This window comes from Camelina sativa, chromosome 4 (genome assembly GCF_000633955.1).
Source record: "Camelina sativa cultivar DH55 chromosome 4, Cs, whole genome shotgun sequence".
NCBI classification, from domain to species: Eukaryota; Viridiplantae; Streptophyta; class Magnoliopsida; order Brassicales; family Brassicaceae; genus Camelina; species Camelina sativa.
The window spans coordinates 29,388,661-29,415,862 of NC_025688.1; the positions used below are offsets into that span (position 1 = coordinate 29,388,661).

Below are 27,202 nucleotides of genomic sequence, written 5' to 3' on the forward strand. Positions count from 1 at the left end.
GGGGGGGGGGGGGCGATTTAGAAAGAAAGAGATTGAATTTTAGGGTTCGTACCAATACCGCCGATTAAGCAAGAAGCAGCAACGACTGGTTCCTGCGCTACGAACATCCTCAATTTCTCCATTACCGGCATATTTTCTCCTTTCGATTTCAGTCTCTTCCTCTTTTTGGATTACGTACGACCGAAGCTCGTCGTCTGTCTCTGATTCCGATTCGATTGATGATAGTTCCAGAGTAACCAACCATTTTCTCACCTGAGGATTCAATTATGGATTCTAGTCGGGTCGGGTCGGGTCACTGGGCCTGAATGTTCTAATTCAGCCCAACGAAAACTAAAGTAGAGTGAAAATTCTCTACATTTAACCTTTTCTCTTTCTGTTTTATTTAACCCAGCCAGCGGTAAAAATCTTAGAGTGAAAACTGATTCATACAAATGCAAGTCTTACAATTTTTACTAGAAGAATGTAAATATCTTTCAAATTTCAATAGATCCCCAAAACATGATCTATATATAAATGTACATGAAAGAGAGATCATATAGCTAAAAAAAAAAAAAAAAAAAANGCAGATTTTTACATGAAAGATACATACTTGCTTACATTACACGAAAGATAATTTCATATGATTTTCAAGAAAAAAATAAATAGATGAGAGAAGAAGCACAATATTAACAAAATTCTTACAACCAATTTACATTCTCATTAACCAAATCCAAAAGCTGCATTCGAAGCAAACCTTAAAAACTCTAATTCAAGACCATCAAAGCGCTATTCAGTGGGAAAAGATGATTTTTTTTTTTCTTTCTCAATTAAACCTCTCGAGGTCTCTCTGTCTCTTTTCTTTTATCTTCTCTTTATCTTTTGATCAGAACGATAACATCTGCATCCATCCAACAGTCCATCCAAGTAGCAAACCAGCACCAACAAGACTCATCCCCAAAGCTAAACTAACTGCATACTTTGCTCCATTCGGTTTACCACTTTTGCTTCTTCTCTTTCTCCCACCTTTTCTTGCTTTGCAATTGCTCCATGGGATGGAAACCTGTGGCTCGTTGCTCTTCTTGCTGTTGTTATTCTCAATCTTCTTGTTCTTTATTTGGAGGTAAAGTGCTTCAAGCTGAAGCAGTTGTAACCATTGCTTATACCCGAAAAGCTCTGATGCTTGCTTGAACAAGAGCTTCACCAAGTGCTCTTTCTCCGCACAAGCTTCCTTAGCCATGTTCTCCGCCTCCCTAGCTCGTGTTTGGGAATGCCTCAGCGCTTCTAGTAGCTCTGATTTGCTTAGATCAGACTCAGACGAAGCATCGGTTCTGTTCTTGCAGCTGTTTCCTCTGCTTGGCCCGTGCTCGTGGATGGTTTGTTGGTTAGAGACAGAGTAATCTCTGAATCCATCACGCGGACTACCATAATAAGAGCGTTTCATCTTCTGTGGTGTTGGAAGATCACAATTCTCAACGTAGTCTAGTGATCTTTGTGCAACCAAGGAAGCTAATTCATCTTTATCCGTGGTTCGCCACCACGGTCCAGCTTTCTCGTTTGAGAGAGGATTCCACGGTGAGCTCGGATCAAAAGCTGGCTCATTTAGCTTTTTCTCAGTGGACTCATCGTAGCCAAAACTTTCCCTTGTCTCCATCAACTCTATAAACTCTTGAAAGCTTTCGGAATTATAAGACTTCCCTTGTTTCTTCTCTCCACCTCCCAATTCAGGCTTCCTCTCAGGTAGGACTTGATTGTTGTTATTAACCTCAGCAGCATCCAGTGGCTTCTTATTCACCATCTGAAAGGGATGGTGAGGACTCCATAACCCGGTGTTGTGAGGTAAGAGATCAGGGAAATTGGGGTTTCGATGAAGAGGCATGAAACCTGCACAAGATGACTGATGATGTTGTGGTTCAAGAGAAGAAGGTCGAGAAGAAGAACCAGAGTCTTCGACTTGCTTAGTTGATGGAGCAGTTGAGGAAGAAGAAGACTGGCAATAAGTAAACTTGGGAGCTCGTTTAGCGTCTTCTTGGACAAAGCAACGGTTAACAGTTCTTTGCCAAACTGCTCTAGCTTCAGCTGCTGCCATTATTTCACCATAACTAAACTCTCTGAGAAACAAATTCAATTCAAGATCAAATGTGATTCAGAGAAAATCAGGGCAGATATAGCAAATATCCATATGAACCGTTTTGTTTTGATTCTAATAATAGTTTTTAAAGGAAGAATCTTTCTTTCTCTGATAGCCGACAAGATCGATCCATCACCAAAAAAAAAAAAAAGCTTTCCCTTTTTCATTTGCCCCCCAATAATAACAGAATCTGATGTTTTGCTTTAAGGTAAAATGAAGAATTAGTTCCTAATTTTTTTTTTTACAAGCAAACAAAAATCAGAGCCAGATTCTATTTGTCAAATTAAGCAAACTCATTTTTTTTTTTTAACTTACTTACCAACCAAATCATCGTACTTTGCAATAGAAATCAAATCCCATAAACTTCAACTATATTGTAAAACAGAGGAAGGATAAAACACACAGATCAAACCCGGTGAGACTCTAAGAATCGAAACTCGGACATGATGATCCAAATTGTCTGATTTTGGTGAAATAATTCATCAATAAAGACGACGAATCAATCACAGAGAGAAACAACAATAAGTTTGCAGAAAATTCATAAAATAGATAAAAAAAAACTAACCAGAAGGGAGAGAAGAGTAACACCAAATGATATAAAGGGACGAACACACATAAACTGGTTAATCAATCTCGTGAAGATAAGAGTTTGTTCTGATCTTTTTTTTTTTTTTTCAATGAATTGTCAGAGAATTTTTGTTTGCTTTCGATTCAGCTTTTTTTTTTTTTTAATATTCTGTTTTTTGTTTTTTGATGTTTTAGAATTTTTGTTTAATACTTTTGTTTTTTGTTTTTTAATATTTTTATTATTTCATCCGTTTCAAAATATAATATATTTTAACTAAAATACGCAAATTAAAAAATATTTATTTTTAACAAATTCAATCAATTAAAAATAATACTGTATAATATAAAATACTAAACTAATCTAAAAGTTCATTATATATTATTAAACAAAAAATTTTTCTAAAACATCTTATATTTTAAAACGGAAGGAGTATTTGTTTTCTCTTTTCTTCCTTCTGTCATTCAACACGCAATCTTCCTTAAACGACAACGTTTTTGGGAGGACCCATAGTGTTATTGTTATTAGAGTCTTCGAGTCCACAGATTTACCCATAGATTTCACACAGACAGCCGTTCGATTAGATATTTATTACACGTGCCCTGAAACAGTAAGATCTGTTTTTGTACGGATAAGACCTTTTTATTGGGAGGGAACTCTTAACTTTCCACTGTACGCGCTACGCGCTAAAATAGATTACGTCAAATACCCATTAATTTTACGATTTTGTATTTCTTTTTTCACCTTATCGATTAATCTTTAATCCAAGTCTCATTCAGATTTTCTACAACATTGATTACTTTTTACGTTTTAATTCCAAGGTAGTCTCAGTTGCCATCAATAAGCTTGATGATCATAAATTCAAGTTCTTTTTATTTTTTCTCCATGTCAATTTGAATTTGGTTTAATATATAGATTTGAAAATTAGGTAGAGAGGATGTAAATAGTGCCATCGCCTAGGAATTGAGCGTTAGGTGAAAGCATATTAATGTCTCTTCAGGTCGTAAGTCATTATGGTTATATTGTCCGTCTCTCTACACTATTCACCTATTGATACCTGATGAGACAATTTTACTAAGTGATTCATATATATACTCTCAAGGTAAGAAGATTTTGGTATCTATTTTTTTTTTCTTATGTATAATTGTTTAAACCTGATTATCTTGCAAGGAAACGATAAATCCAAAAGATTTGAGATTGTTTAAAGTGTTGTGCTTCACCAGTGTCCCACACACAGATTAAAATGTTGTATACTAACTAATAAGGTGCTCTATTTATATATGTATAATATAGCATAACTCTATGCCAGTACTGATCATCTATTGTATATTTGTATGTAACAAACAATCGTCGAAACTGACCCCATTTTTATTCTAATACTAATATGCTTTATATATGTCACCACTAACATATTCAGTCATAATTAAGGCCATATACTACTAATATACACAACTAACGTCGTTAGAATAATATTTAGTGAAAGGGACCCTTACCTTGTAACTTAACATTATTAGGAATAGAGTACTTTACTTGCTAATGGGTTTAATCAAAGATTTGATGATTCATATCATTTCGTCTGCGGCACAAATTATGGCGCAGTTTATTATAAAGATTCCACTACGTAATACGATTGTGCCAGGAGGTTCTTACCAGTCCAAGATTTCATAATCATCTTATTAAACTGTCTCGAGCTAATACAAACCTAACCAATGTAAATCTTGAGATAGGTATATTCGGTTCTATTGCACCACACTTTATTATTCCAATTCAATTAGAATCAGTCCGATCAAACCGGTCAAAATACGATGCAACAAAGTCAAAGATAAAATAGATGATATTGAAGTCAAGTCAAAGATAAATTTAAGAATCTGGATTAAGGTCAACTCAAGATTCCACTGCTTCATAATCCTTAATATATATGCGCGTGCTATGTATATACCAAAAATTAAACCATATGGAAAACACAATTACATCACAAAAAAATCACAAGAAGAGCTATAACTCATTTTCTCGGCTGTAAAACTTTCCCCGAAAATGTTACTTTTATTTACCATCGTCATAGGAATCTCTGAGGCTGACGAACTTCACCGTGCCATCACCACCGCACGTTATAAATCCATTCGGACAAACTTGTATGTCAGTCACCCCAGCCTACACCAAAATTTTTAACATAAACGCAAACTTGAATAATGATACAAACTCAGACCAATTTATAGTATTAAATTCAGTTTACTAAAAAAACAAATCTAAGATGAAAGGATTAAGCTGTAGTTGGTTGGTTACTAACCCGGATGATTCCACCGTAGCCTCTAGAGTTTGGCTGCAGAAAAGTGTGTCTTTCGTGTAGTTTCGGCCAATGATGTATCAACTTTGCTGCTTTCGCATCCCACAGTTTAACTTCTCCATCTTTGCTTCCCGTCAAGAACAGACTTGTGTGAGGGATTGTCGATATTTTCGTCACACTCCCTAAAATTTGAATCAATGTCAATGAAAGTTCGAGAACCACTTTCAGTTTTAATCAGAATATCAGGTGAATATAGGGTTTAAGGGTGTGCACCTAAGTGAGCCTTTGGTATATACCAAAGCATGCCATTCTTGTTTTGATCTCCATCAGTCGACGATCTTCCGTCAGGGTTCCTTTGCTTCTTCATCTTTCCGGTTGCAATATACCGGAAATCGTGCAAACCAACATCACCGTTTTTGCCACCAGTCACAATCATAGGAGAAATTGAGCCACTACCAATGTCATTATCGAATACTGAGATAGAGCGTGCACCACCTTCATGAAAGAAAAGGGACAAAAAGCAAACAAACTTGTTACGAGTTATGATTATGGGAAAATGATATTAATGGTGAACACATCCCCAATTTACAATTGGAAGAGACCTTCATGACAATTGATAGATGCCTGGGAGGTTGAAGGCGGAGCTAGAGTATCCCATACAACGACGTTTGCACCACTTGAGCTATATCCTGAGGCTGCAACAATGGATCCACTCGAACTAATATATTCTACATCTCTGCAATCATAATAACAGAAACGGCATAGCTGAAGCTAACGTTCTCATAAGAACATGAAACAGAGAAAAGAAATGGTAATTTTCATGAATGAGAGAAATAATTCCAAACTTTAGTTTTTAGCATATTAGTGAACAAGAATTTAAAGATCAAAAAACGTACGATGCATGGCCATTGAAGCAAAGAGATGACTCAACAGGATGGATATTGCTTCTTCCTCCAACTTCTGATTGCCAAGTGCATACAGTTCCATCCAGTGCAGCGCTAGCAAATCGGTGTCCGCATGGACCGAATTGCACCGCTGATATTGACGCCAAAGCATATGGTGGAGGAACATTTGCAGCAGGCAGAACACCATAAGTTGCAGTGGCTCTGTCTTTTCCAAACTGCAAGATGTAAGGTTGCATTATAAAACCCACAAGGATATATACGAAATGTCATATCAATTACTTTTCACTCCTAAGACAATGAGTACATGAAAGAATCACATTGGGTCCACAAATCAATAGACGCTCACAAAAGTTACAGGAAATGTCATATCATTTTCTCCTCACTCCTAAAACAGATGGTGCAAGTGTTTAGGCCCATACCTCCCACAAGTAAATGTGTGTGTTGCTCGAGCCAACCAAGAAGAGAGACAATGTTGGGTGACTGGAGAATGCTCTCGTAATAACAGTTTCAACTGTTGGAGGAGGATCAATAAACTGTTCAAATTCTTCTTGAGTTTCCCAACCTAGACCAGAGACTCCTAAGCCCGTGTAACCCGGAACTCTGTGATTTTTCCCACGCTTGGAAAGAGAAACAACTCCAACAGTGGCCCCGCCTAACCCAAGGTGTGCTCCTTTCTTGTCCCCAAGACCAACACCAAGTGAGACACATGTTGGAACTGGAGTTGACTCAGAGTTAGCCCAACCGTTATGTGGCCAGTCAGCATTTGACCAGATATAGTCTGACTGGTTTGTGCAGGAACCACCATCTTCTAGGTTAAAGAAAATTATGCCCTGCATGTCACAGAATGCACATTTAGGGATGTGTTTATGTCTGATGCCACAATACCACTAAACATAAGAAACACTGCAACAACTAAATAACAACAGATAGACACTTCATCTGAAACCTTATCTCAAGATGCTGATGCAGGAATCAGGATACAGAAAAAAGATAAATGGAGGTTTTCCAGGATTCAGAATCATCTTTGCATAGTCAAAGTTTCGGTACGTAGCATATGGCAAGTTACAACGACTTATGAAATTCACAAGAAAGTAGAGATAGAACAAGTGCTAAAGGCAAACTATGACAATAACTGACCTTGCGGTTGCTAGCTAATGCAGCTTGCCGATGGTTGATGGCATTGATACAAAGGGCCTGTTAGAAAGATAAGAATACTCGATCACAAAAGATACGAAAGTTTCAACAATATCAGTAACTTGTTAGTCAGTGTAAGAAAGAGAATTACCTCTATAAGCTCCCCGGTCCTCTTATGGATTTCTTTGGGGTTCTGGAAAGCAGAGTTTTCACTGGCAGTTATTGCAGCTTTCTGTGAAGAATTTGAAGCGTGGCTTGCAAGAGAAGCCACATCATTACTACTCCGACCATCTTGATTGCATGGCATGTCGAGCCCATTCTTCCTGGTAACTTCTCTGTACATATCGCTCCAATCTTCCAGTGGTTTGGATTTTGACCACTCAGATATGTCAAAATTTTCTAGCAAGAAAGCTTCGTACAGTAAATGAGGATCGACACAAAGATTCCAGAACCTCACAGTAACAGCTAGGTCGCCGTTGTCTTCATTCTCTATACGTGCATCTGGGATATCCCGATTACGAAAATTTGCTTGTGATTTCCCACATTCGAGCAGCCATAACAAGGTAGGAACCTGAATTCTCTTCTCTATTTTCTGTTTCAAGACCAATACTAGTTGTTTGACATGATAGGAAGAGAGTTGATCAAGGGTGTTAATCAGTGTTTTTCCCAGAACAGACATTATCTTCTCTGTTACGCCTACAATGTCATCACTGGAGTCCAATGATGCCTGAGCATCAAAATTTTCAGAGGAACCACTATTCGGGATACCACCATCCACATTGATCGAAACAGATACCAGCTTATGTTTCACGAAGTCTGAAACATGCTTCCAGAAACATGCTTGTGTTACAAGACGTCTTTCATCTTCTGGAATTGAGTACACTGGATAGCCAACTTTGTTATTTTCAACATCTCTGCTGACCTTAGAATTAACCTCTACATCTGATGCATCTGGAACACTAACAGAGGCTTCATGGTGGTATACTCTCTTCATGCTTTCCAGGTCAACCTCATAAGGCATATGCCCATGAAAATATGCTATCGTAAGGGGCTGAACCATTCGAAAGAGACAATTTACATCTCCCAGAACCCAAGCTATTGCGAGTCTCGAGCAATATTCGACTAAATCAAGAACAACTGTGAGTCTTGTTTCCAGGTCTACCACAGAGGAGCCCAAGCACAGCCTTATAGATGTTCTTAAACTAGAGAACGATTCCAGAATTCCCTGAAAGTGAAATCGCAAAGCATTGGACCACTTTGGTTCAGGTCCAGATGACACCTTGTTTTCCTCAAAGCATGGCATTGAGTGTAAGCAAGTGACACTGCACGCAGCAATGATACGTGCTAATTCAAATGATTTCTCTTCAGTCGCTTTTAGAATCAATTTAGGTAAAGCTGAATATTGGATGAGATCTTCATCTGTGTGAGACTTGTCGTCCGAGAGTCCTGAGGAACTATTTTCCTGAAATATATTGTGTCCCATGGATAGTAACCCACGGTTGTATGCTGACAAAATAATCTGCCAATAGAAAACAAAGAATTAGATTACACATGGCAATCAAAGTTCTGCGTTGTCAAATTTGACTAACCGTGAAATTTAATATGATGTGCAAGTAATAGTAGTGGAAACCACATACCATTTCACGTAGGTAAGATGAAGACAGGGAAAATCTTTGGTAAAATTGCTCCAAAGCTGTTTGGAGCTTATGCTGAAATCGTGAGAGTTTCTCACACAAAACAATTTCAGAATTCATTAACGGTGCAGTTGCTTCCCGTAAGAGCCTTGAGAGGAACTGGACCGCTAAACCCAATTTAAAATGAGTGTCCATAGTAGATGAAATACCGCTTGATAGCCAATTCGACGAATGAGGAACAGAATGCTCAAGAACATCTTCTGGTGTACGCAACTGACCGTTACTTGGAACGCCAGTCTGATGATGGGTACCACCATGACCAATGGCAGATGTTGAAAGACATTCTAACGCCTCGAGCTAACAATTTTCAAAAGAAGATTAATTCAAATTTGACCGCACGGACAACCAAACTCCGTCTCAGAAACAATAAATACATCAAATTCTACAGGATATATTCCACCATGAAATCTTTAAAATGCAGATAAGAAAAATATTTTGATGCTAAAACGACTTATTAAAAAAGATAGTCCCTTCCCTATAAAGTTTTTCTTAGCTTTCAACATGGTGCTTTGGTGGAAACATGTAAATTATGGAAGAAGTAATCTAAATCCTATGTCATTTACAAGCACACAGCATGTTCTAGTTTCTTATATAACTTACCGGGAGCCCACATCTGCTGAAGGCGGTAGCAGCCATCAAGGTTGCCCATCTACTAAGAGTTGAAGCACTTTTTTCCCCCAGTGCGTTCTTCACACTATTTTTGGTTGCCAACATGAGGCAGTAAAGGCCAATACTAGGATCCACAAACGAGATGTGATTTGAAGAAACGGTGGAGCTCCGAGTAACAGGGTTCCCTAAACATCCAGCCACAGCAAGAATTGACTGGTGGTACTCTCCTAATTGCCACTGTATAAACCAGGGACAGCTTCATAGTCATAATTTGTAACACCAAGCAAGAAAGGTATTTGACAAGATAACAATATTTGCAAACAATCGTAATCACCTTAAGAATGCTTGATAGCCAAAAATCTCCTCTTTGAACAGCAGATGGAAGTATATATTTATTTATAAGATTATTTTCCAGGGCCCCACCTTGCCCATCAACAAGCCGGCAAATTACGAGAGCAAGCTGCTCGTCCTGAAGATTTTTCACACAAACATTTATTGCAGATGAAGCTTCACCTCCAAGGAGAAAGAAACCCATCGCCAGCTCCAGTTGGTGTTTACCCATCAGCACATATGCATTTTTCAAGGCTGCTGCCTTATTTTTCTCCTCCTGTAAAAATAGATGCACTCAAATTAGGAGACATGTCACTCAATGATATCCTAGATGCCAGAAGTCGTACATACAAAAAAGGTGAAAAAGAACCTATCATCCCAATAAGAATATGGTTTGTACCAAATACCTGAAAATTGCGTGAAAGAAAAACCACCAAGGGTTTATCTTTCTCATCTTTGCTTAATTTGAAAAGACCAGCCAAAACTTGAACTCTATTTAAAGCTATATAGAGAAGCGCACAATCTCTAGGATTCTTTTTCTTCAGGTATTGCTGTCGGGCCAGTTTCTCCATCTACAGAAAGGAAATAGCATCAAATTTAGTGGTGCACATCAATTTCTTTTACGTTCTGTTTGTTGGTATCGAGAAAATTATTAAAGAAAGAAAAGCAAGCATAAATAGAAGGTGTATTAATACAAGGATACTTGCATAGCTACTTTGGACCAAATCTTAAATTTCAAACTTACTCGTAAACGCAGTTGTGCTACATTTGAATACCAAAAGCCAAAACCCAGTGATCGCATTTGTTGCCATGATGATTCATTGGGTAAAAGAGAACCAGATAAATTTTCTTTGGACTCTGAGTGAAAAGCCCATCCTATCATACTAGAGTCAACATCCACCTCTTCCAAAGATGATGTTTCCCCAGAACTTCGAGCTACGAATAGCTGTTTAAACCTAAGTGAGACCCAAAATCTACACAGCAGAAAGAATACAAAATTTCATGAATACCAATCAGAAAACGGAGAAAACAAACATACTTGATGGAATATATTCTTTGAATACTCTATATTTAATTGGTCCTTCGCAAAAAAAAAAATTAAGAAAATCGAAGAATTATTGTACCTTCTCCCAGCTTCATCAAGACTTGCATAGACAGATGTAGAATGTGGGTTACTTATTTCACAAAGAAGGTCAACAATTGCAAAATATTGCAATTTTTCTATCCTGGAAATATTTCCTTCATCTGATAACTTCTTCAGCTGCTCGCAGAAGCCACTAAATGGCAAGTCTGTTGCAGGTGAACTGTAACTACTGTTGGGACTATAAGATTCCATATTAAAGAAACCAGATGACTGCAACCCTGACTGAGACTGTGAATTCTGTATCACTGAACCAGATGTCCCACCCCATTGGAAATCCTTACGATTTGGGCCATTGGAGAGAGACCCTTCATAATATATTGACAAAAGGACATCTGGACAAAGAACTGACTTTACAGCACCCTTCTCGGAGGCATCACTCGAACTGTTATATTCAGCAAGATGCCTTAGAGCTGCACTTGCTCGTTTCCAATTGCCTGAACACATCAGAGTTAACAATCTTTAGCTAAGGTGAAATTAACCGCATGACACAGGTTATGCTCCTGCACGAAGGAAAAATAACAAAGGAAAGCTAAATAAAAGCTAAACAGCTTAGTTTCAGAACTGATTGAAGAAGGGGGAAACAGAAAACATTTGCAACATTTCACCTGAACGTATAGCTACAAGAAGGGCTTGAGGGTGATTAAGTGGTAAGGCACCTCCTAACTTCTCCACTATATGTCCCATGCTTGTAATGTCATTAATAGTATCTGAACCATATGCGGTCCCAATCAACGACATACTTTTGACTTGCCCGTCATCAGTTGCATTACTAGTTGAAAGTTGAGGAATACATCCTCTGCTAATAGATGCAGTATCAGGTTCTTTAATATCATTAGTACGAGAATTAGATAACAATTCAGAGTCTCTGCCTTCTTCTGTAGCATAAACTAGGTTGGGAAGATTGGCTGAAAATATGTGTGGATAGTCATTGATCCTTCGCTTCTCATCAACAACAGCCAGCCATTGACCATGTAGACTAATATAATCATTATGAACAAGGCAAGTCTTCGCTATGGATCCCCACCATAAATCATGTATACCAGAAAAAGTACGAGTAACAGCGAAGCATTGCCAAATCTGTGCCTCTGAAGAAAAATCAGAGACCGGTAAATTGGTACTTTTGCAGGGTTGCCGAGCAATACCATACACCCGCATCTCCTTCTCTGTGCAAACTCCAAGCAATAGCTGATCATTACCCGTAGTTGACCATCTTACAGCAACAACCTCTGCATCAAAATGTGACGTATGCTCTAGTATGAAAACCCCTGAATCTACAAGGTGTCTAATCTCCCATATACTAATTGTGCGGACAGCTTTTGAATGATTCTCTGTACAGACGGCTGCTATCTTGTGTCCCGAATCAGTCAGAGATATAGCACTGACAGGATTTTGGCCAATGGTAAGCATGCCAACAAGCTCCCACGGAAGGGAAGGTGTTGAACTTTCCTGTAAACTACTTCTCCAAAGTTTTAAAGAGCCATCAGCTTGACCAGTTGCCATAGTATAACCTTGACTTTCACTGTTCACGTCATTCTCTAGAGCCCTACCACTTTTGACCACAGCAAAACTCGTAACTTCATTGTCACGGTGAGATTCAGGTATTTCTGAAGAGCATGATCTAACAGCAATGCAATTCGTCTTACCAGCAAAATTATCTTTGAATAACCACTTTCCTAATCCAATACTATCAAAATCATGAAAATGACAATCGCAGGTACTTCCTGCTACATCAAAATGATGCAAGGTTACACTCCATGACAGAGCATCAAACCGTTTTTCTTTCATCCATACACTCAGTAGCAAAAATCTGTTACTTTTGAATGTCTTTCCACAAGAATTAGATAGAGTTCTTGCAAATATACTGGTCGGACCACTCTGCAAAGGGCTCTTTACTGCAAACGGAATGGTACATATGTAATGGGTCAGATAACCATTATCATCTTTCCCACAATTCCTTACACTAAAGCAATCAACCCCTCCTACATGCCCCGCAAGTAGAAATCTCTCATCTTTCAATGACGAAGGTGCCCAGCATAAACATGTGTACTTTAATCTTAACTCTTGATTCTGTAGCCGTCCACAAGGTTTCCAAGAGGAAACTGAAATAGGATGGTCAATAGCATGGTTCAAATGAGCACTAGAGGACCAGATTATTATCAAACCATTAGAATCCAGGGAAGCAGTGTACCCTGCCTCACATATGAAAGGATCAAAGGCAACCTGTAGGATTTTCCCACCATGACCATCAAGATATAATAATTTTCCATTAATGCACTTCAATAAACTGGATTTCTTTGCGGATGGATCTTCTGGGTCATGTGATTTTATTGTGTGCAAGGAAGACCAATACACAGTATTCTGCCGAGACAAATAAATCGACGAGCAGATAAGTGGTGTGCTATAAAGGTTATTTCTCAATAGAGAAACTTTCTTCAGGGGTAATCGATCAGAAGAACCTATAGCATTTGCTAGAGAGAGTGATCCTGAACCGATTTCACGTGATTCTTCTCTCGCCCACAATGTTACTCGGGGAAACCTCATAGGAGAAACGTCATCAAGACAATGGACAGCCCACAGAGTAGCCAAATTTCCAGGGCCGTACCCTACCAACCACTCACACTTGCCAACTATTTCATGATCATATTTTTCCATGGAAAAATATTGATTAGTACCTTCAATGGTTTTCAATATACCCCCTGTACGAGTTCCCCAAAAAAGAAATATATCTCTGCCCAAAAAGCCATCCAAGACGTGATTTATCTCTATTACAGCTGCCACGCAAAATGATTTCTTATGATCAGATACATCTTTCATGCCCTTTTTCGTCTTTCCACCATCTACCTCAATCCATAACCTTACTGCCCCATCCAAGCAACATGTCATTAGCACATTCCTCAATGATTTCCCTATACCTATTGCAGACTGTTCTGCAGCCATCGGTCTCCACTGGATCATGGATATTCTCTGAGGATGAGGCAATTCGAATTTATGATATGATACTCCGTCACTATAATAGGCCAAGACAATTTTACCTGCCTTGTCACACTCAGCTGGAAACTTGCTCCAAGACGTTGCTGTCGCAAAAGGACCCTCAAACGACCAAGTGGAGGAAACCAGATCTTGAAGGTGATCCCCCGAGAACTTCCAAGCTATTTCCCAAGATTGGTTCCTTTTCTTCCACAGAACGATATCAGTTCCACCAACTATGATCCCATCTCCGGATCCTGTCCACTCAATCGCTTCAACTTTTGTGTCTTGCACCAATATGGAATTCTGACTCCAACAAAAAGAACCTGAATATGAGTAAAGACATACAATTTTAAGATATCCAAACTAAAGTCGTAGAAGAAGTATACATTGATATTCAAAATTAACAGAGGATTTTTCATTACTACTATACTAATTGAACCCAGAAGATGGATAGCAATGCTCTCTCGTAACCCAACAATGGCATCACAAACCAGACCACTTGCTCAGAGACTAAACCCCAGAGAATGAACAATAACAAGCTATATAGCGAGTCTTACCATTCAAATCAAGCGCGAATAGGTAGATATAGTTCCCAGAGCCAACAGCGAGCTCGCCAAGAGACGGCGTTACAGGAGACCAAGAAACGGAAGTAACTGGAGACGAAACATCGCCGGAAACCTCTAGAATCTGACGGAAAAATGGTGCGGTCGTGGAATCGTCGCCGCGGAGAGGAGAAGGTAGATGAGAGATAACGAGGAGAGTGGAAGCTCCGTAAGCAAGCCATGAGTAACCAGCGAAGTCGGGAAGCCAGTCGATAGAAGACTGAGATCGAGTCGGAGCCGGTGGAACGATCTCCGATCTGAGTTGCCGGAGAGGCAAATTATCGATCGGATCTGTGACCGGTGAGATCGCGTCGTGACTCGTCGTCGCCGGCATAATCACGGGTTTTAACGGAAACACACAAATCTTAGACCAAAACTATTTTATTTTCCGTTTGTCTACACCCAGCAGAAGGAGGATCGTCGAACCTTCCTACTAGGCTAGAAGGTTCCAGTTCGAGACTGTATCTCGCTTAGGCCCACTTCTCACTTGGGCCTCCTTATTGTAAATTGTAATGTGAATTTCGGTTACAAAGCATCCACCGTATTCCACACAGTCTGCCGCCATATCTTTATCGCCGTCATAAGCCTCTTTCTCGAATAAAAAGCCCAATACGTTTTAAACATTAACCAAGTCCCAAATCGGGAATATGATAAACAGATACTAACCCATAACTCCTATAAATAAAAGTTAGTCCACTTTGCTTACAAAGCATCCACACAGTAGTGGACTTTTCTGAAGGCCCGACTGTTGGAAAGTACCAATGTTTTTTTAAAACGTTTTAGCGTTATTTTTTCTTCAGCTTTTTAAAACGTTTGTTTTTTCGGGTTTTTAAGCTTTTTTTTTCAGTTTTTTTTTGTTTTTGTTTTTGTTTTGGTTTTGGTTTTTAAGTGTTGAATTTTAAATTTGCGTAAGCAAACCGGATACAACATCCGGTCCATATTTATTTGTGGTCTGTAAAAGGTGTTCTAGGTCCAACATGCATTATACATAACTTAAATTTAACTTTTTTGTTTTCCTGATTTTTTTTTTTTTTTTTTTTTTTTTTTTTTTTTTTTNGTTGAATTTTAAATTTGTGTAAGCAAACCGGATACAACATCCGGTCCATATTCTTTGTGGTCTGTAAGAGGTGTTCTAGGTCCAACATGCATTATACATAACTTTAATTTAACTTCTTCTTTTTTTTTAACCACACCTTTTTCTTAATTTTTTAAAAAACCTTTATATTCATGGTTATTTAAACTTTTAAAGTTTTAGGTTTTATAAATAATATTATGAACTTTGTAACGGTCGTGAATATAAAGGTTCATGAGAAATTACTTACATTATTACTACAAAAATCATAAAACCAATTCTACACTTGAAAAATTCATAAGCTTTTATATACCTTAAACGGCAGACGAAGAAGAAAAGCTGGACTGGAGAAGGAAAAAAGAAACTTAAAAATTCAAACGGCAACGTTTGATAAATATGGTGTAATGTTATACTTGTAAAATTAAAATACTAATGGGAAAAGAAAATAGTTATACATTGATTCTCGTAATCGAAAAGGATAAACTTTTTCATGGCATATATTATATAACATGGTGTTTTGCGTATCAGAACATTATTGTAAACGAATGAACAGATAGGCATCGATTACATATATAAAACATGTTTTTAGTCGTCATTTGGGAGAAATATGTTAAAACTCAACATTGTTAATCAGTCAAAACATAATTAACGACCGTCTTCATGCAAAGCAACGCATTTGAGTATGAAAAATATGAGTAGGGAGCCCAACGCATTTGAGTATGAAAAATATTCTCCCCTTCTGGATAAGCTCGCTTCAAAGTTCAAAGTTTGGGCAGTAAAATCTCTTTCCTTTGCGGGAAGAGCCCAACTGCTTTCATCAATCATCTATGCGACAATAAATTTTTGGATTTCAACCTTCATGCTTCCCAAAAACTGCATAAGGAAATTGAATCACTTTGCCAAAGGTTCATATGGTCAGGTAATATTGAAAACCACAGCAAAGCAAAAGTTGCTTGGTCTACAATTTGTCTACCAAAGAAAGAAGGAGGGTTAGGAATGCGAAGATTCTCTGTTTGGAACACCACTCTATGCCTGAGGTTAGTTTGGTTGCTTTTCTCAAACAGCGGGTCTCTTTGGGTGGCTTGGCAGCACCATCACCATAGGCTCGATGCCGGCAGTTTCTGGGAGATCAAAGAAAAGCAGAATGACTCTTGGCTCTGGAAAGCTTTACTTAAGCTTAGAAGCTTTGCAAAACGTTTCATCTCTTGCAACATTGGAAACGGTTCAACGGCTTGGTTCTGGTTTGATAATTGGACACCTTTGGGTCCCTTAATTGATTGTTTAGGTGCAGAGGGTCCTCACTGACTGAGAATTCCTCTGAACTCAAGAGTTCGAGATGCATGTAACATGGAGGGTTGGTTACTTGCAAACCCACGCTCAGATTTTGATGTTTCTCTGCAAATCTATCTATCGACTATTGATCTACCAAGTCACTCTACACTAGAAGACTCCTATGAGTGGGTGATAGATGGACAATCAACTCAAGAATTCTCTGCTAGCAAAACCTGGGAGGTCTTAAGACCACGAGATGTAGAGAAAGATTGGGCAGAGCTCGTGTGGTTCAAAGGATCAACGCCTAAACATGCCTTCAATTTCTGGATGACAAACCTGGATAGGCTTCCAACGATGGCAAGACTTGTTTCTTGGGGATTACAAGTTTCGGACACCTGCTCCCTCTGTTCTGCAGCTGCAGAGACTAGAGATCATTTGTTCCTTCACTGCACGTTCACCCAAGCTATTTGGACATTGGGTCTGCAAAGACTAAGTCAGCAAAGCTCTCATTTCTCCACTTGGAGTTCACTCCTATCTTGGGCAAAAGGGAGAAGTCCTACTTCACCATCCACCCTTCGACTACTCTTAACCCAGACAATAGTCTATACTGTATGGAGAGAGAGGAACAATCGCATTCACAACCATACAACCATACCGCCGCTCAATCTCTTCAAGGATATTGACCGCCAAATCATAAACACTATTGATGCCCGTAAGGGAAGGAGGAAGTTTAGGAATCTCTTCACATTGTGGTTCAAATAAGAGATCAAAATTTGTGCTTCTGAGTTTGAATCTTAGTTGATCCTTGTTTTTATTTTTTTTGTCAAGGACCAATCTGCACGTATTATATCATTTGTAATACCGAATCTTTCGTATATATCATATTAACGATTTAGCAAAAAAAAAAAAAAAAAAAANGGTCAAAATTCGAAACAATCATCACGTTCCAATCTATAAAAAAAACAAATAAGATGAGTATTTGGCAAGTTAAGGCGTGCACGAACTTTGATGATGACACGACCAATAAAGAGTTAAGACCATTCAAACTTCCGACCAAGAAACTTGATCCCTTCTTACTCTTTCTTATTTCTTTTAACACTCTTAACATACCAACACGACCCTACTAAACACTCTCTAATGATGCTAAATCATGCACCTCTCACTTATTCCGGCTAATCCCAAAACTCGTATGGTTTCCGGTAAATAAACGACAGGTCAAAAGAAATAGTCACCAGGTCGGTTCCACTAAAGCTTGACGAAGAAAGTAGTCTTGGTGAAAACTGGGTTGGTCCTGATCAGTCAGCAGTTTCACTAGTTTGGTAGAAGATCCTGCATCATAATGCATAAAGCTTTTCCTGATTCAAAATCAAAGAACAGACACTAATTAAGAGTATATTTCTCCTTTTTAAACCCTTTTAGAGTAACTCGTGTGTTGCCTTCAATCTCACGCTGGGGTCAAGAAACAAGTCACGCCTTCCCAACACCTTATAATCACTTATGTCTCTGTTCCCAACTCTCTCAAATCATGAAACTCTTTTTCGTCACTATATATTATATTTCCTAACTTTCCCCTTGGAACACTATAAAATCAGTGGCATAAATCTATCAGTACCTTTCAACCTCAAATCTCCTCGTCTCTTTCCATGCAAGATGACCAATTCAGCTGTCTCGTCCTTGTTCCGGCTTAGCTTTTTCTTGTTCACTCTTCAAGTAATGAATCTTGGCAGGGTTGGCGCTGCAACTAGGTTCTACCAATTCAAGGTATCAGCAACGTAAATGTTACCAAAATATTCAAAATAGAAATTTAGAATCAACATGGAACACATGCATGTTTTTTTGTCTATCTTCACTGTATTCAAATTCTAAACAGAGGTCTGTTGTGTCACTGAATTTTCTAACAGGTACAAACAATAAGACTCACCAGGCTATGTCAAACAAAAGAGATTGTAACAGTCAACGGGAAATTCCCTGGCCCTGAGATATCCGCTCATGAAGATGACAGAATTGTCGTTAAAGTCATCAACATGACCCCCTACAATACCACAATCCATTGGTATGTCAATAGGCATATACACGTGTACGTAAAATATAAATGCTCATAAGAAGAAGTCTAGACTAACAAACGTATTTCTATTATACGCAGGCATGGTATTAAGCAAAAGCTATCATGTTGGTATGATGGTCCATCTTATATCACACAATGTCCAATTAAGAGTGGACAAAGTTTCACATACAACTTCACAGTTGCACAACAAAAGGGCACCTTTTTATGGCATGCACACTTTTCTTGGCTTAGGGCTACAGTATATGGTCCGCTTATTGTATATCCTAAAGCATCTGTTCCTTACCCATTCATGAAACCCTTCAACGAGCATACAGTTCTCTTAGGTAATCTTTATTCTTAATAAAGTCAAGTCTATTTCACTAACTGGTTTCACTGAATTTGTTTTTCTCCTGATAAATCTAGGAGAGTATTGGCTTAAGAACGTGGTGGAACTGGAACAAAATGTACTGGAGAGTGGAGGACCTCCTCCTCCAGCAGATGCATTCACAATTAATGGTCAACCAGGACCTAACTACAATTGCTCCTCTAATGGTAAATATCAGATGAAAAATGGTATGATTGGTATAAATGGAGAAAACAGATCATGGATGTTTATATCTTTATATTTCAGATGTTTATAAGATTAAGATAGTGCCAAGGAAGACGTACCTACTAAGGCTGATAAATGCTGGCATTAACATGGAGACCTTCTTCACCATAGCTAATCACAAATTGACTATAGTGGAGGTAGACGGCGAATACACCAAACCATTTGCAACAGAGCGTGTGATGCTTGTACCAGGACAGACAATGAACGTTCTTGTCACAGCTGATCAAGCCGTTGGGAGATACTCCATCGCCATGGGTCCGTACGAGTCTGCAAAGAACGTAAAGTTTCAAAACACATCAGCGATAGCTACTTTCCAATACATTGGTGCATTGCAAAACAGTGCAACAGTACCAGGCAAGTTACCTGTTTTTAATGACAACATTGCTGTTAAGACTGTCATGGATGGGCTCAGAAGTCTAAATGTAGTTGATGTTCCAAGAAATATTGACGCTCATCTCTTCATCACAATCGGAATAAATGTAAACAAGTGTAACTCTGAAGATCCAAACAACAAGTGCCAAGGTCCCAGAAAAGGAAGACTAGCAGCTTCAATGAACAACATCAGCTTCGTCGAACCTAAAGTCTCGATCTTGGAAGCTTACTACAAGCAACTGGAAGGTTACTTCACTTTAGATTTCCCAACCACGCCTGAAAAATCCTATGACTTTGTCAGTGGGGCACCCAATGACATAGCCAATGACACGCAGGCTGCAAATGGGACCAGAGCAATAGTTTTCGAGTATGGGAGCAGGATACAAATCATCTTCCAGAATACTGGCACACTCACGACAGAAAATCATCCAATTCATCTTCATGGACACAGCTTTTATGTTATTGGCTATGGCACAGGTAACTATGATGAACAAACAGCACAATTTAACCTGGAGGATCCTCCATGCTTGAACACAATTGGAGTCCCAGTAGGAGGATGGGCCGCAATACGGTTTGTTGCCAACAATCCAGGTATTCTTTTTCACAAAACTCCTTACATCACAATACACATGACATTTACTGATAAATTCTTCCTTTTATAATGAACAGGGCTCTGGTTATTGCATTGTCATTTCGACATCCATCAAACATGGGGAATGAGCACGATGTTTATAGTGAAAAATGGCAAGAAGGTGCAGGAGAGTCTGCCTCATCCTCCTCCCGATCTACCAAAGTGCTAGCTTAATAGATATTAACAAATGGTGACAGGGAACAAGTTTCCAGAGGAAGATTTTTTTAGGTAACAAGCACAGAAAGAGAACTACACGCTTCTATTTGCCTTTCTCTTATTCATTATTCTAGAGCATATGAAATTTCATTCAAAGGGATAGAGACTACGGTATAGACGAAAAAGATTCAGATTCTTTTATTCAGATATTTTAATATGATCTAACCCAAAAAAAACAAAGATTGTCACACGTTCGAAAGCCAAGAGTAAAAAGTAAAAGTATTATGAATAGCTACAAACAGGCGTATGACATAAGGGAAATCCAGAACACAGAAATAAGAAATTCTTGAATCACCCTCTCGGAGATAAAAAGTTAATTATGGGTTAACCTTTTCTGAAGTCCAGCACTTCTCTCCAGTTCCACTAGCCATGGACGAAAACAAAAGCCTCTGATTGCTTTTCAGATTCAAGTAATCAATCTGTCATTAAGGGTAAATCATTCATGAAAAACCTGCTTTCTACGTAGGGGACAACTCAAGAAAGAAAGTTTCAAACAAAAAAAAAGACCTTTTCTGGCTCTAGAAGGAGCAGGCAATACTCAGGAACTGGACCACTTGAGGGATCTAATTTAACTTCTTGGTTTGGTTGCTCAGAGTTGTTGTAAGGACTACCGGGAGTAGGACAGATGTAGATAAGCCTTGACCTTAAGGAATTAGCAAACCAAGCTTTCTCTCTTTGCTATATAACACATCAAGCAACAAAAATCAAAACGATAAAACACCAAAAAAAAAATGTCTCTTCCTTTCCAAGACAGTACTAAATAATCACACTTTAGTATAAAGGTTTAAAGATGTAAATCCAACCTGAAGCTTAGTCTGGTCAGGATTCGAAGCATCAATAACCTCAACTCTTCCATTGATTCGGAATTGCTCCCAAGTATCCGAGAAATACCAACATATCTTGTGAAAACAAAAACAACCACCATAGTAAGAACCAACGCGTGGTTTGGCAAAGTATAATCCAATCCGACCTTTAAAGAAACTGTTTTACCTCAGAAAAGGGACAATGCTTAAGCTCTTCAATCTGCAAACAAAAATGCAGTAATTATACAGGATCAAAGAGAGAGCTTTATAAGAAGAATCTGCAAGTTAGCTTTTTTGGGAAAATTTGTAAGACCTTACGACTACGAAGATCGGTGTTGATTTGAATTCTATCACTGTTCTCTTCAAATCCCCTACCAAAGACAACAAAAATGTTCACTACCTGAACAAAATCGAAACACAATTAAACGGAGAAAAATCACGCATTCGTAATCACCTGAATACAACAGTACGATTCGAAGGCCGTCCGTTTAAACCAATCGTCGCCTGAAACACACACATACACAAAAATATCAACATATGAACAACATCGCCTTGATGAGAAATTCAAGAAGAAGAATTAAAAAAGACACATACGAGCTGAAGGTAAGAAGAGTGGCTTAGATGAGAATTAGACTCAATTGCACTAAAGAGCAGCTGCTTCCATGGCGCTACACTTGTTCCCATCTTCTTCTTCTTCTTCTTCTTCACTTACTCCCGAGTTCCGACCTTTTCCATGTTAGATAATCACCGTCACTGCAAAAACGGTGTCGGATTAGCTAGTTGATTGTATCGGGCCTATTGGGCCACAATTTTTATCGGGCCACAATTGTTATCGGGCCATAACTGTTATCGGGCCTATCACACTATTTTTTAAAACTCAACATAACTAGAAGAGAAAGAAAACAAAATACACTGCTAACCGACTTAGGAAGGGACAAGTGGCAATTGGCAAGTCGTTAAAGCAAAACGGCAGGCAAGGGAAAGCTGAAACAGTGAAACGACACGAATAGATAGAGATAGAGATATTTTCATTGGGTGGGGGAAGGTGTTGTTGGGTAAGAGAAGACAGATGTCAACATCAACAAAGAAAATTAAAAAAAAAAAAAAAAAAAAAAAAAAAAAAACTAGAACAGTCTCTAAGATTTATTATTATTAGTTGTAAATATTTGTAAGAAAAAGGAAAAATCTTAATCACGCCACGAAGTGTGGGACCCAGATCCACCTCCTTTTTGTCGCTTCCTGTCGGTCTTCTCTTCTTCATTCATCTCTTCTTCTCTCCCTCGTCCTCTTTTTCAAAATTCTCCTCCTCGAAAATTCCAAATAGATGCAATCTTGTTTAGTATTTTATTTGTTAACTTAGATTTCTTTTTCGTTTATTATATTATTATTCGTTTGTATTATTGTAGCGATTGCCAAAATGAATCTATGAATTGATTATAAAGGGGTCAAATTCATTCATTACGATAAAGCAAGCATACAGTATACTATTAGGCATTAGGTTGTTTTTTGCTTTATATATAACTCATGTAGAATCATCTACTCACCTAGACGGTTCACACGGTTTTATTATGATACCTCTCATGAATTTTTCCGTGTACACATACTTTATATTTCACAGTATATACTTTTCATTATAAGATCATGTTATAATCTTTATGATCACTTTTAATTAAAATCATATTTAACTTTAGATATGTATGATGTAATGACGCCTGAAAAAAGCTAAGATTGTTTGACAGAATAGACATACATGTAACTAGATATTGGTGTTGTTTGGTAACATTATGTGTTATGTCGTAATCATTAAAAACAAATGAACTATAGAATGACAAAGTTGTATTTCAACCATTGACGAATCTCATCGGTTACTTACACAAAATGGAGATCGTACTGTATATTGATATAGTAAAGTTTTAAAGTCGAGCTAAATTTAGGTGTCAAAGCCAGTAATTCACATGTACGCAAGACATGTGGTGTATATACATATAGGTATGGTATTGGGATTTTAAAAATGCAGCTAGGCGATTTGATGGACCATATGGCCAACAAATAGTATCCAATCACAAAATGGGAGGCCGAGAAATAGCTTACAACTCATAGTTCCACTCACACTATGCATTATGATACACACACAAAGAGTTTTATATCCCTTCACAAATATATTATTTTAGCAAGAGGACATAATTCCTTACACACGATTTTTTTCTCTTAGAAAAGTATATTTTTTTTTAAGAGGGACCAGAAAGAGCTAGCAAGAGAGAGCGGTCACGAGACATCATCACTAGTCAAAATCAACGAACCCAACTTTTTCTTTTTTTCCTACTTTTAATCTTTTTTATAATCGAAAATTTTAAAAAAGTTTAATCCATAGTTTTCTCCCGAATTAGACGGACGAAATTATGAAATTACAAATCATAATGTAATCTCTAAATCAAACATTTTTTCATCATGATAATCGTAATGGCATAAACAAAAAAAATTCTTTCTATTCAATGAATCATATTTAAACTATATATAGTTTTAATAGAACTGAATTATTCTACTCAAAACACATCTTAGTTATATATGTATAGCTATATTCTCTTAGATAATAAGTTAAAATTTGGGTTCTTCTCTTCTCCGTCTTCTTCGCTGGCTCTTTTTTCATCATCCATAAAGTGAAAGGCAACGCATAGAAGAGCCATCACTCACAAACAAAGTAAAGGGAAAAAAAAAAAAAAGTTCTCAAAAAACATTCTTCTCTTTGGCCTTTACTCAAAACCCACACACACATATCTCTCTCTCTCTCTGGCTTTCTCTTTGTCGGAAGTCATGGACGCTACGAAGTGGACACAGGTGCTTAAAAGATCTTCCTTTGACTCTTCTCTTTTGTTTCTTCTTCTTCTTCTTATTAACTACTTCCTCCTTTTCCTCTCTTTTCTTTCTCTTAGCCTACTTCATGATCCGTGAAAGATTTCATACTTAGATGAATATCATCATGGTCATGTGTTTGTGGTTATGGAGAATAGAGATATGTGTATTTAAGATTTTTTACCCATATATTTCAATGAAAAATTTGCATGGGAAAATTATTATTTTTGTAGGTTTCGAGGTCGGAAAGAAAAAATTAGTGATATATTATAGGCAGCTCACAACACTTTTTTCTCAGCCTTTTCATGTGATTAATCATTAATTATATTTTGAGAAACTAATAGAGATATTGAAAGAAAGTCATGATTTGTTATTTACCCTTTGTTCTTGGTGTTCATCTCTTTTCCTTTTTCCACCAAACCCTATATGTACATATAGTTATATAGATATCAAATAAGGAAAAATCTAATGTGCATGTTTCATGTATCTCTTTAATTAGTGCTTAGAATTGCAAAGCATATTGCGAATTAATCATATGTTTAATGTCTTAATTAGCTTATTTTTAACTTATGAGTCCGTATGGTCTATACAGGGTTTCAAATTAAGCTCTAATTAACTATCTAAAAATCATTTTCTAGGGTTTTCAAGAAATGATGAACGTAAAACCGATGGATCAGATCATGATTCCTAACAACAGTACACATCAATCAAACACAGCATCCAATGCAAGGCCAAACGCCATTCTCACATCGAACGGCGTCTCAGCCGCTGGAACCACCGTCTCCGGCGTAAGCAACAACAATAACAACACGGCGGTTGTGGCGGAGAGGAAAGCAAGACCACAAGAGAAAATTAATTGTCCAAGGTGTAACTCAACCAACACAAAGTTTTGTTACTACAACAACTATAGCCTCACACAACCAAGATACTTCTGCAAAGGTTGTCGAAGGTATTGGACAGAAGGTGGGTCTCTTAGGAATGTTCCTGTGGGAGGAAGCTCAAGAAAGAACAAGAGATCATCTTCTTCTTCTTCATCAAACATCCTTCAGACGATACCATCTTCACTTGGTTTGACCACAACACTTCCAGATCTAAACCCACCAATTCTCTTCTCCAACCAAATCCCTAATAAATCAAAAGGGTCATCGCAAGATCTCAACTTGTTGTCTTTCCCTGTCATGCAAGATCAACATCATCATCATCATCATGTTCATATGTCTCAGTTTCTTCAGATGCCGAAGATGGAGGGAAATGGTAACATAACTCATCAGCAGCCTTCGTCATCTTCTTCTCTCTATGGCTCCTCGTCTCCTGCTTCAGCTCTTGAGCTTTTAAGAACCGGAGTTAATGTTTCTTCAAGATCAGGGATTAACTCATTCATGCCTCCCGGTCCAATGATGGATTCAAACACTGTGCTTTACACTTCTTCAGGGTTTCCAACAATGGTAGACTACAAGCCAAGTAATCTCTCCTTCTCTACCGATCAACATGGGCTTGGACACAACAACAACAATAGGTCCGAAGCTCACAATAATCATCATCAAGGTAGAGTTTTGTTTCCATTTGGGGATCAAATGAAGGAGCTTTCATCAAGCATAACACAAGAAGTTGATCATGATGATAATCAACAACAGAAGAGTCATGGAAACAATAATAATAACTCAAGTCCTAGTAATGGATATTGGAGTGGGATGTTCAGTACAGCAGGAGGAGGATCTTCATGGTGAAGCAAAATGATCAAAAAGGAGACTGTGAAATTAGCTTTCTAATTCTCTTTCATGATCTTTTGCCTCACATGGGTTACTTTAGTTAAAGTTGTCAGAACTTAGCTAACACAACATAGTCTTTTTTATTCTCCTTTCTTTTTGGGGTTTTTGTTAAAATCAAATATTTATTTTCTAAATGTTTTTTATAGTTGGGGTTTGATGGTAATTTTGGGTTGGTTTTTCATTTTGGTTTGTCGATATAAATCAGGGCGTTTGTGTATGGGTAGAAGAATATGTGAATACGAATCTCGCGAGTGTTGTTACATGNATAATAATAACTCAAGTCCTAGTAATGGATATTGGAGTGGGATGTTCAGTACAGCAGGAGGAGGATCTTCATGGTGAAGCAAAATGATCAAAAAGGAGACTGTGAAATTAGCTTTCTAATTCTCTTTCATGATCTTTTGCCTCACATGGGTTACTTTAGTTAAAGTTGTCAGAACTTAGCTAACACAACATAGTCTTTTTTATTCTCCTTTCTTTTTGGGGTTTTTGTTAAAATCAAATATTTATTTTCTAAATGTGTTTATAGTTGGGGTTTGATGGTATTTTGGGTTGGTTTTTCATTTTGGTTTGTCGATATAAATCAGGGCGTTTGTGTATGGGTAGAAGAATATGTGAATCCGAATCTCGCGAGTGTTGTTACATGGGATGTAATGTAACCAAGTATTCACCGCTTCTTCTAACTGTACGTATAAACTCTATAAGTGTTTTCGTAAAAGATTTTATTCATATATAAATTCTCGATTTAGAAACGTTAGTGTGATGTACTCTTTAAATCGAATGCTTAGGAGATTAATAATAACTAACTTATCCTATACAATAAAGTATTGTTTTTTTCAAACTCATGCATAAAACCTATTAATAATCTTTTATACTTGAATTCATTTTTTTTAACCAAATAATAGTCAATCTCAAATCTAGACAAAAAAATTACCGTTACGTCAATTCAGTTTAAGTTTGGAGTTTGGACGGAGAAAGAGATATTTTCTTGTCGTTGTTATTGTAGAGAGAATTCGAAATTGCATTGATAACAAACAAACAAAAAATCGAAAGATACGGCACAAGAAATCAAGAAAACGAAACTTCTCCGAAGCTTACCTTTTGGATAATAATGTGATATATGGAGTGGGAATGCGTCGTATTCACGGCCCATTAGAACTTTCCACGAAACCACCTAACAATCACCTGCTTCCGTACTCACGGAATCGCATTAATCTTG

General features: G+C 37.8%; 5 protein-coding genes and 2 long non-coding RNA genes across 9 annotated transcripts in view; 2 read left to right on the top strand and 5 right to left on the bottom strand.

The window, feature by feature from the left end:
• Positions 1-238, bottom strand: part of LOC104783234 — a 1,588-nt gene extending 1,350 nt beyond the window's left edge. The window contains exon 1 of the long non-coding RNA XR_767217.2: positions 53-238. This is a non-coding gene — a long non-coding RNA (uncharacterized LOC104783234). The remainder of the gene's footprint in view (positions 1-52) is intronic.
• On the bottom strand, positions 624-2,831 carry LOC104783236. 2 transcript variants are annotated; one of them, XM_010508364.1, is made up of 2 exons: positions 2,673-2,831; positions 624-2,087 (listed from the first exon to the last, which is right to left on the bottom strand). In XM_010508364.1, the coding sequence occupies exon 2, from the start codon at positions 2,063-2,065 to the stop codon at positions 863-865; it is 1,203 nt and encodes a 400-aa protein (XP_010506666.1). In that variant the 5' UTR covers positions 2,066-2,087; positions 2,673-2,831; the 3' UTR covers positions 624-862. The 2 variants fall into 2 exon arrangements, with proteins under 2 accessions (XP_010506666.1, XP_010506667.1); XM_010508365.1 differs by lacking the exon at positions 2,673-2,831 and adding an exon at positions 2,427-2,666.
• Positions 4,525-14,729, bottom strand: LOC104783237. Of its 2 annotated transcripts, none has more exons than XM_010508366.2 (16): positions 14,300-14,729; positions 11,378-14,065; positions 10,753-11,206; positions 10,374-10,602; positions 10,036-10,200; positions 9,633-9,905; positions 9,290-9,535; positions 8,633-8,986; positions 7,147-8,514; positions 6,999-7,055; positions 6,281-6,691; positions 5,853-6,076; positions 5,559-5,692; positions 5,230-5,451; positions 4,960-5,138; positions 4,525-4,823 (listed from the first exon to the last, which is right to left on the bottom strand). In XM_010508366.2, exons 1-16 carry the CDS (start codon positions 14,676-14,678, stop codon positions 4,716-4,718), a joined length of 7,491 nt encoding a protein of 2,496 aa, XP_010506668.1. In that variant the 5' UTR covers positions 14,679-14,729; the 3' UTR covers positions 4,525-4,715. The 2 variants fall into 2 exon arrangements, with proteins under 2 accessions (XP_010506668.1, XP_010506669.1); XM_010508367.1 differs by having other exon boundaries at positions 11,378-14,045; positions 14,300-14,418.
• Positions 17,608-19,490, bottom strand: LOC109132733. Its single transcript, XR_002037854.1, has 4 exons — positions 19,402-19,490; positions 18,610-18,720; positions 17,921-18,436; positions 17,608-17,639 (listed from the first exon to the last, which is right to left on the bottom strand). It is a non-coding gene; the product is annotated as an uncharacterized LOC109132733 (long non-coding RNA).
• Positions 18,172-20,774, top strand: LOC104783238 (laccase-6-like). Its single transcript, XM_010508368.2, has 6 exons — positions 18,172-18,449; positions 18,590-18,741; positions 18,832-19,076; positions 19,156-19,284; positions 19,364-20,305; positions 20,384-20,774. The coding sequence occupies exons 1-6, from the start codon at positions 18,186-18,188 to the stop codon at positions 20,512-20,514; spliced, it is 1,863 nt and encodes a 620-aa protein (XP_010506670.2). The 5' UTR covers positions 18,172-18,185; the 3' UTR covers positions 20,515-20,774.
• Positions 20,676-22,111, bottom strand: LOC104783240 (pyridoxine/pyridoxamine 5'-phosphate oxidase 2). The gene is made up of 7 exons (XM_010508369.1): positions 21,959-22,111; positions 21,819-21,868; positions 21,678-21,735; positions 21,552-21,584; positions 21,365-21,460; positions 21,069-21,239; positions 20,676-20,980 (listed from the first exon to the last, which is right to left on the bottom strand). Exons 1-7 carry the CDS (start codon positions 22,046-22,048, stop codon positions 20,879-20,881), a joined length of 600 nt encoding a protein of 199 aa, XP_010506671.1. The 5' UTR covers positions 22,049-22,111; the 3' UTR covers positions 20,676-20,878.
• LOC104783241 (dof zinc finger protein DOF2.5) lies at positions 23,928-26,245 on the top strand. The gene is made up of 2 exons (XM_010508370.2): positions 23,928-24,199; positions 24,853-26,245. Exons 1-2 carry the CDS (start codon positions 24,176-24,178, stop codon positions 25,939-25,941), a joined length of 1,113 nt encoding a protein of 370 aa, XP_010506672.1. The 5' UTR covers positions 23,928-24,175; the 3' UTR covers positions 25,942-26,245.

Coding starts and splice junctions, on each gene's coding strand:
- LOC104783236 (XM_010508364.1), bottom strand. CDS start 2,065: ATGGCAGCAGCTGAAGCTAGAGCAGTTTGGCAAAGAACTGTTAACCGT.
- LOC104783237 (XM_010508366.2), bottom strand. CDS start 14,678: ATGCCGGCGACGACGAGTCACGACGCGATCTCACCGGTCACAGATCCG. Junction 6,077..6,280: donor CACACATTTACTTGTGGGAG/GTATGGGCCTAA, acceptor TACATCTTGCAG/TTTGGAAAAGACAGAGCCAC. Junction 5,452..5,558: donor ATCTATCAATTGTCATGAAG/GTCTCTTCCAAT, acceptor TCTTTCATGAAG/GTGGTGCACGCTCTATCTCA.
- LOC104783238 (XM_010508368.2), top strand. CDS start 18,186: ATGTCTCTGTTCCCAACTCTCTCAAATCATGAAACTCTTTTTCGTCAC. Junction 18,742..18,831: donor TACAATACCACAATCCATTG/GTATGTCAATAG, acceptor TATTATACGCAG/GCATGGTATTAAGCAAAAGC. Junction 20,306..20,383: donor GTTTGTTGCCAACAATCCAG/GTATTCTTTTTC, acceptor TATAATGAACAG/GGCTCTGGTTATTGCATTGT.
- LOC104783240 (XM_010508369.1), bottom strand. CDS start 22,048: ATGGGAACAAGTGTAGCGCCATGGAAGCAGCTGCTCTTTAGTGCAATT. Junction 21,736..21,818: donor AATCGTACTGTTGTATTCAG/GTGATTACGAAT, acceptor TGTCTTTGGTAG/GGGATTTGAAGAGAACAGTG. Junction 21,585..21,677: donor CCGATCTTCGTAGTCGTAAG/GTCTTACAAATT, acceptor TTTTGTTTGCAG/ATTGAAGAGCTTAAGCATTG.
- LOC104783241 (XM_010508370.2), top strand. CDS start 24,176: ATGGACGCTACGAAGTGGACACAG. Junction 24,200..24,852: donor ACGCTACGAAGTGGACACAG/GTGCTTAAAAGA, acceptor ATCATTTTCTAG/GGTTTTCAAGAAATGATGAA.